The 8,252-nt window shown below is 40.2% G+C and overlaps 1 protein-coding gene across 1 annotated transcript; it reads left to right on the top strand.

Moving 5' to 3' along the window:
* Nucleotides 1-1,813: 1,813 nt before the first annotated feature.
* On the top strand, nucleotides 1,814-7,808 carry kdsr (3-ketodihydrosphingosine reductase). Its single transcript, XM_034234478.1, has 10 exons — nucleotides 1,814-2,002; nucleotides 2,882-2,971; nucleotides 3,207-3,263; nucleotides 3,417-3,482; nucleotides 3,568-3,663; nucleotides 4,198-4,389; nucleotides 4,665-4,748; nucleotides 4,842-4,925; nucleotides 5,034-5,135; nucleotides 5,234-7,808. Exons 1-10 carry the CDS (start codon nucleotides 1,814-1,816, stop codon nucleotides 5,351-5,353), a joined length of 1,080 nt encoding a protein of 359 aa, XP_034090369.1. The 3' UTR covers nucleotides 5,354-7,808.
* Nucleotides 7,809-8,252: the final 444 nt, after the last annotated feature.

Below are 8,252 nucleotides of genomic sequence, written 5' to 3'. Positions count from 1 at the left end.
TAACAAAAGGGATATAGAATGATTATCACCTTTTTCGCAATTTCAAAAAACAACCTTACCTTATCAGCGATCATACCTGGTGGCTGGTTGGGTTTGGTGTGAACATAAATGTATGTTCATACCAGAGGCAGAGGTGGGAAGTAACTAAGTACATTTAATCAAGTATTGCAATAGAGAACAATTTTGAGATACTTGTACTTTACTTGAGTATTTACATGTTATGCTACTTTGTACATCTACTCCACTACAATTCAGAGGTAAATCGTGTGCTTTTACTCCACCACATGTATTTAAAGGTCACATGTCATGGCCATTTCCACTGATCATAATTCCATTGAGGTATACTAGAATATATTTACATTGTTCAATGTTCCAAAATCACATTGGTTTCTCATACAGCATCTCTGTATAGTATTCAGCAGTATTCACTCTCTCCATTAAACGGCTCTTGCCCCCCCCCCCCCTCCCTGTGAGCCCAGTGTGCTCCGATTGGTCGGGACCAGTCGGGACGTTGTGAATCGAGCTAAGCTCCGTGGAGGTGTGATTTCCTTGTTTAGCGAAACACAGCTGAGCACACACAAAGTTACAGCCGAAGTAAAAACAATAAGTGTGGCTTGATATTGAGTAAGAAAAAGGTTGATAAACGCTGTGAGAATGGGTCTGCAGAGAGAATGGGTCTGCAGAGAGAATTTCGCCGCGATCCCAACTGTCTGTTATCATCCTGCAGGCAGGGAGGAGAAATCAGCAGAGCTGCCTGCACTGAGTGTGTGAGGAAGTCCGTGGATTGGTCAATTTGGACCAATCAGCGGGGGCTTAACGTAACGGCTCCACGGATTGGTCCATTTTGTTCCGGGGAAGACATGACATCATGATGTACCCGGAAGAATCAAATGGACAGTGACGTATCTCCAACGAGGCGTTTTGGGGAGGTATTTTCTGTGTTAGAGTTTTACTCGCTACATGGTGTACTTTGAGGGTTTTGACTCTGCACACCGTTTACATGCATAAAAACCTTCATAACACACAAGGGGACGGGTAATAACCGGAAAAGCATGACATGTCACTTTTAATATCTGCAGTTATTTTACAGATTTGGATAAATAATGTGTAATATAATCAACCCTTAAATAACATTCACAAGCTACCCTGCTGCATGCAAAGTATTTAAAACTAGCTGCACCTTTACCAGCTTTGATCACACTTTAATGCATCACTAATTATAATGAAAGCATGTGATATATCTTATTCTGAAATTGACCAATTTGCATTATACTACTTTAAGTATATTTTTATGCTAATGCTTTTGTACTTGTATTTGTGTAACCTTTTGAATACAGGACTTTCACTTGTAAAAGCGTATTCCTACACTCTTGTACTTGTACTTTTACTCAAGTACAAGAGCTAAGTATTTCTCCCACATCTGAAGGGAGGGTGTACGACGAATGAGGAAGCGGCGTATTGCATTGTGGGAGTTGATGTTAAGGCACCTCAAGAAGCGTTTGGATTCAGCTGAAACCCTGTTAGCTCAAGAACTACATTTACCAAGCGCCCTCGTAAAGCGTCTGTTTGCAGTGCACGGTTCGATTTGTTTTGGTTTACAGACTGCGCTTTGTACCGGGGAGCGAAGGTCCACCGCGTAACTTTAAGGTGGTCTTTACACTTCTTTGACTCATTGCCAAATCTTCCAACTCCTCCTCCCACTTGTTTCGCCTCCCCCTTTGAGGGCCATCGCCTGCCTCATAGCTCCCGTTATTGGACCCCAGAAGCTGGCCTGCTAGTTAGCAAACAAGCTAACGATAGTCAGGTTTCACCCATGTCCTCTGAAGAAGCGTTGAGCTCAACGTTCACGGATTGGCTTTTCATCAATTCCTGGTGGCTCCTTCTGCCATTCATCATGCTTATTGTAGTGGCTGCCTTTATTGTTGCCTTTGTGTTGCTGTTATACATGATATCGCCTCTTATTAGCCCCAAGCCTCTGAAACTGAACGGGGCCCACGTCGTGGTAAGTGTGCATGTTAACTGCTGACGTTAGTTAGGTTGTTAACGATAGCTAACGTTGTCTCTAAGTGTAGCTTTATAGCTAGTTCTTGTTTATAAGCTATAGCTTATAACCAGCCGTAAGGCTTTGAATGAGAAAAATATATTCTGAGTTGCGATTTACAATGGCAGTGAACTGTTATGAAAAGTGACACGCCCACATAATGATTTAGGCAACGTTGACATTACAGTTACGCTAACGCTAACTTCCGAACTCACTCAACTCTATTTGCAAGTTTACCCTAACAATACATAAACAGTTTAAAACTAATGCATTTACTCCGGCTATCAGAGGTAGAGAAGTAAAAGTCCTGCATTCATTCTTAAGTACCAAAAGTATTCATTATGCAGATTGGACGATTTCAGAATAATAAATCGTATGTTTTGATCACAACTATTGATGCATTAATGTATCACAGCTGTTAAAGGTGCAGCTAGTTTGAATTACTTTTTATTGTGCAGGGTAGCTTGTAAATGTCACTCCAGGTGTAACTAAAGTCTTATTTAAGGGTTGATTATATTCCACATACTTAATCCAAATCTGCAAAGTAACTAAATATATTAAATAAATGTAGTGTATTAAAAGTACACTATTTACCTCTGAATTGTTGTGGGGAAGAAGTACAATGTAAAGTACAAGTATCTCCAAATTGTATTTGAGTACAGTACTTGTGTAAATGTACTTTACGCCACTAAAGGTCATATATATATTCTACCATTACGAAGGTTTAGAATATCAAGTGCTGGTCCACTTCATGTTTTTTTGTATATAATGATCTGTCAACAGAGTGCAGTTTGATTTTGACCTTTTGGTTAATAATGTTCTAACCCTTTTCATGTTTAGGTCACAGGAGGCTCAAGTGGGATTGGAAAATGCATTGCAATCGAGTGCTACAGACAAGGAGCTTTCATCACTTTGGTGGCACGGAATGAGGTCAGCAAAAACCAAATTCCACAAATCATTACTTTGTGTCTTGCCTCTTAGCAACCTATTTGTTTTTATAGCCAACAAATCTGATGCCAAACGCAGTCAAATATATTCTAAAGGTTAACTGACTCACTTAGGTGAAGGATGTTTTCCACTTGCATGCACTTTATTCTGTGCTCAACAGTTCAGTGAGCATTTATGTTTCTGAAGATTTAACATGAATATTCACTTTTTTACTTAGGCGAAATTGCTTCAAGCAAAGAAGGAGCTGGAGAAATTTGCCATCAATGACAAACAGGTATGCGCCATTTATTCAATGATAGTTGTAACTGTTAGATATTGTTTTAAAGCATCTTCTATGACTGTACAGTATACATGTTTATAAAGTGCATAATAGTTGATGCCATTTTGCATTACATTGCATATGATAATGTTTAATTTCCTTACTCAGGTGGTGCTCTGCATATCAGTGGATGTTTCGAGTGATTACAGCCAGGTGGAAAGTGTGATAAAACAGGTAACGTTACTCTCTTAGCAACAGAGGAACATCTTGGGTTTCTTTTAATAATTCAGTGCTTAAGTGTATTTTTCCTTTCGTGCAGGCTCAAGAGAAGCTCGGCCCCGTCGATATGTTGGTGAACTGCGCTGGTTTATCCATTTCCGGAAAGTTTGAGGACATGGAAGTGGACCGTTTCAAAGTAGGTACCTCGGACTGAGGCCAAGACACGGCCATGATGTTTATGTTAAGACAATAAGCTACTGATTTAAGAAGTGTTAAAAAAAGAATATAGTTTGTGAATAGGGCCACAACTTTCCAAGTTATTATGAGAATTATAATAATAATAATACATTTATTTTGTAAGTGCTTTTACAGGTGCTCAAAGTCGCTTTACAGAGGTATTAAAAACAAAAAAAGAACAACAATTAAATCACATTAAAATCGAGCAATAAAACAACAATCACACGGTAAAAGCCAGTTTGAAGAGGCGAGTTTTTGTACGGTTTTTTTGAAGGTGGTGAGGTCAGTGCAGTCTCTATTTAACACACTTACTAACAATACTAATAGTTACATATAGCCATACTACCAGTTTTGTTCTGTTAATATACATACAAAAAACAATTCCCTACCACACCAATGGGATGTAATGTGTTTTTTTACAAAAATCGACTTAATCTACATCTACAGGACCAACCGTGTTATAATATGAGTGAATTGTGGCCTCTTCCAACAGAAATTGATGGAAGTGAATTACCTTGGCAGCGTTTACCCAACGCGGGCTGTCATAACCACGATGAAGGAGCGGAGAATGGGCCGCATCTTGTTCGTGTCCTCCCAAGCCGGCCAGATCGGCCTGTTTGGATACACTGCCTACTCCCCATCCAAGTTTGCCCTGCGTGGCTTAGCTGAGTCTCTGCAGATGGAGGTGAGTTTTTGTACGCTTGAACAAATACAGATTTGCACAGGTGTACACCAAGGCAACATGCTGCAACTCAAAGCACTTTTACAATAGTTAAAATAATTGGCTAATTATATTTTCTGACCACTTTGCTGCTGAGTTGCTTGTGCTGATGTGAGACCCAATCTATCAAAAGGGGGCACTTGTACTTGACAGTATTGCCTTTTTGTTGTTGTAGTTTATCATCAATGTCAAATGGTAAGACATATTGTTCAGTGAGTGTTGCTTTTCTTCTACTCCAGATAAAGCCTTACAACATCTATGTGACTGTGGCCTACCCCCCTGACACTGACACTCCAGGATTGGCTGAGGAAAATAAGTCCAAGGTAAATATTTCTTTAAACAAAAAAACATTTACATAATTCATTTCCCATTCTGCTCTATTTAAAGCATATTCCTTTCCTTTTTTACTCTGCTAGCCTCTAGAGACCACATTAATCTCTGAAACCTCTGGAGTGTGTCAACCAGACCAAGTGGCCAAAATCATTGTTCGGGATGCAGTGGTAAGAAATACATTTCACTTGCCACTAACCCACCATGTTTCTTGTCCAGTGCATGGATAATCTGTTGTTGATGTATCTGCCTGTCCCTTATCTTCTTTGCTCTTGCAGCAGGGGAACTTCAACTGCTCTGTGGGACCCGACGGCTACATGTTATCTGCCCTCACCTGTGGGATGTCACCTGTCACCTCCATCACAGAAGGTCTCCAGCAGGTAAAGCCATGGACATCATGTTGTCACGTTGACTGGAGTGGTGCTGTTAATATTGTGCAAGTTTCAAATTCTAAAGTCCATTTATCTTCTGTTCACAGATTGTTACCATGGGGTTATTTCGGACCATCGCCCTCTTCTACCTGGGGAGTTTTGATAGTATTGTTCGCCGCTGCATGATTCAGAGGGAGCAGTCGAAAGCAGCTGACAAGAGGGAGTGACAGCAGCCTTACCTTATTCACAGCTCAATGCCCCTCCTCCTCCACCCCCCCATCCCCTCCCCTCCTCCAGCTGTACAAGTGCACAACCGTAGGTGGAGGAAAGGTCAGGCTTTGAGTGTACTTCTGATATCAGCAGATATGATTTAGAGTGGCAGATGTTTACTATTTGCTTGTCCAGTTACACAACTCCTCCATAGACTTCAGTCATTCTCATTATTCTATCCTCTCTGAGCATTCCAGTGACTTTTCAGTTTAATAGTCCACCTGCTTCTTTGTCAGGGAGCAGCCTTACTTTAAGGGAATGGGGGCAGACTAAACATCCCACAGCCCTGTTCTAAAGTAGGCAGGCTTTTTGAACCATTCACTAGATGTCAGGCCTCCACTTGCACAGTGCTGTTTTTTGTTTGTTTTTTTCACACAAAGAGGAAAGTCAACACACCGTCTGTCAGACCGGTTGTGCCAAAAAACAAAAACAAATCCCTCCCACCAGGGGTTATTGTGAAAACCAGGATGGTAACTCCCAGCTTTTATCTTCACATTTCATGTATTACAAAGGAAGGTCCACATGTTAGAATATCTCAGTTTGGTCTAAATAGGCCCTTATTCTCTACCTTTTCATACCAAAAGTCTTTGCAGGCAAAGCACTTTACCTCTGTGTTTAAAACCAGGTTGATACCCTCTGTGTTTTGTCTGAACCAAGTTTAGATTGAGAGACAAGAGCACTCTGCAGCGATATCAGAGAGAGCGCGAGAAAGAGAGAGAAAATGCGTGATGTGTTTTGAAATTTTACTAATACAAAAACATAATTTCTAGAAACAAATAATATTTCAACATTTCAGATGTAGTTTTTTGGGATAATATATATTTGGGTGCATGATTGTGTGTGTGTTTTGGGTTAGCTGTGACTGAGCCAAACCCCCGGGGGGGAAAAAGCCATTCAATTGTATCGTCTCTGGAATAAACGCACCAAATTATTTTCCTTGGCATCCTATCTTAATCATTGAGAAAGGAAAGCAGGTACTACTGGTTGAAGCCATGACATAAACACGTTAAAAGGCAACAGGGCCAGCACTAGTAATGTCACTCTTCACCTGTGAATATGACCAGAGTTTAATACACATGTTCTCATGAATTATGTGAAAGGAAGCATGTCATTATTACATGAAATGTGTCAGTGCACATATTCAGCCCCCCATCCAAGTGGGATGCATCATTTGTCGGGGCGGTGTCAGTCAGGGCCGGGCAAGACTTGCAGGTCGAGTCATGTCCCTGTAGGTCTAGTGAGGGCGCTAGAGATTTGTTTTACAAAAAGGCCGAAATAGCAGAGGGACTAGCAGGGAAGTGTTATCCTTGTCTTTCTGATTTTGACCTGCTGTCACTCTGTCATGCACAGTTGGGGCTCTGCAGCTCCCTAAATGACAATATTCATTCCCTCCTTGAACAACCTTGTATTCACCACATGTGGTTCCATATGTTTTGCATATAGAGGGAGAAAAGTACAGTGTTGACTCTTGCAAGTCTTCTTCTGTCCATCACAAACGGGGAGAATGTACTTTATAACAAAGCATACAAATCAGAACATGTTTTTAAATACACCAATATTTGAATGCCAAAATGTGTTGAGACAATTTCTGTAGATGCAATGCATTTGTTTGAGATTTTTCTGATGTTGCTGCTTCGTTGATGTGAGTTAGATTGTTAAAGCTGTGGTGCAGTGTGGGGACCCATTCCCAGCCTTAAGATATGCTACTGAAAAGCTAATGCGATAAGAATGCACCTGTCCACAGAACTATGTGGATCAACCCACATGTGGTTTACCAGTTCATTTATTACGTTATCTTTAGTACTTTCACTGTAAAATGCCAACTGTTCTTGTGTATTTTCTCCATTTCCAGTCTTTGTATGACAAAAAAAGAAGCCTGGCAGAAATCCAAGTTATGAAAGTGAGAATGGATGACTCATGTTTGATGATGTTCTCATTGGAAATTGGTTAACGGCATGCTCTCCTGCACTCGAGCTTTTCGCAATTGAACATTTATTGCTTTCAAAGGTTGTCTTTTACATTAAGGTAGCAAGACATCGTTAATAGAACATGTAGCCCATATAAAAGCAGTTTTGTTTTAACCTATGAGCTATGCCTATGCTTACAATATGTTGGAACATAGAGTCAAGATTTATGTTATGTAACCGTCAAGATTTATGTTATGTAACCGTCAAGCTAGTTAGCCCTTATTTAATGGTGTCATCATCAGATACCCAATATGAGTATAAAACGTAAAAATCATAATGCACATTTATTTTCTCTTTTTTTTCCCTCTTGATTTTTTCTTCTGCCAAAAAACTTAACTAACACCTTCACCTTGTGTGCCATGAAAGAAAATGTGAGAAGTGGAACGTTTCTTTGTCTTATTTTCTTACATGACAAACTAAATAAATACCTGTGAAAAAAAATCTATTTCCTAGTCTTAATCTTTCAGTTTCTTAAATTGCTTTTGATTTCATTCTTTGTCACAAGTTCACAACCATTAACTATTTACTTTTCATAGCTGCAGACGTCTTTGGCTTTCTCAATACCATATCGCTGACCTGGGTTTTTCAGAAGGGTTCGTGGCCTGTGGGAATGTAAGTATTCTGTTTGAGGAAATTAGATTTGAATCTTCCATGAGGAAACTTTCCAGAGCAGCATCTCTCAGATTTACAGAACACAGGATTGTGGATGCTTTGTTTGTCCCTTCAGAGAATGAGAAGACATGCTGGACAGATAGAGGAGACTAGGTAGGGAATCAAAAGAACACAGGGAAATTGCATACAGGTACATCAATTGTGTAGTGCAAGGTTAGATCTCCATCCACAAGGGGGTGGCCGGACCACATCAAAGCAGCAAGGCATGTCTGACTGC

The sequence above is a fragment of the Gymnodraco acuticeps genome, unplaced genomic scaffold (genome assembly GCF_902827175.1).
Source record: "Gymnodraco acuticeps unplaced genomic scaffold, fGymAcu1.1, whole genome shotgun sequence".
Lineage (NCBI taxonomy): Eukaryota > Metazoa > Chordata > Actinopteri > Perciformes > Bathydraconidae > Gymnodraco > Gymnodraco acuticeps.
This window is presented reverse-complemented; position numbering and strand designations above follow the sequence as displayed.

Excerpts from the sequence above, each read along its gene's own strand:
- kdsr (XM_034234478.1), top strand. The coding sequence starts at position 1,814 with ATGTCCTCTGAAGAAGCGTTGAGCTCAACGTTCACGGATTGGCTTTTC. Across the intron at positions 4,749-4,841 it reads CTGAGGAAAATAAGTCCAAG|CCTCTAGAGACCACATTAAT; the intron begins GTAAATATTTCT and ends TTACTCTGCTAG. Across the intron at positions 4,926-5,033 it reads TCATTGTTCGGGATGCAGTG|CAGGGGAACTTCAACTGCTC; the intron begins GTAAGAAATACA and ends TTGCTCTTGCAG.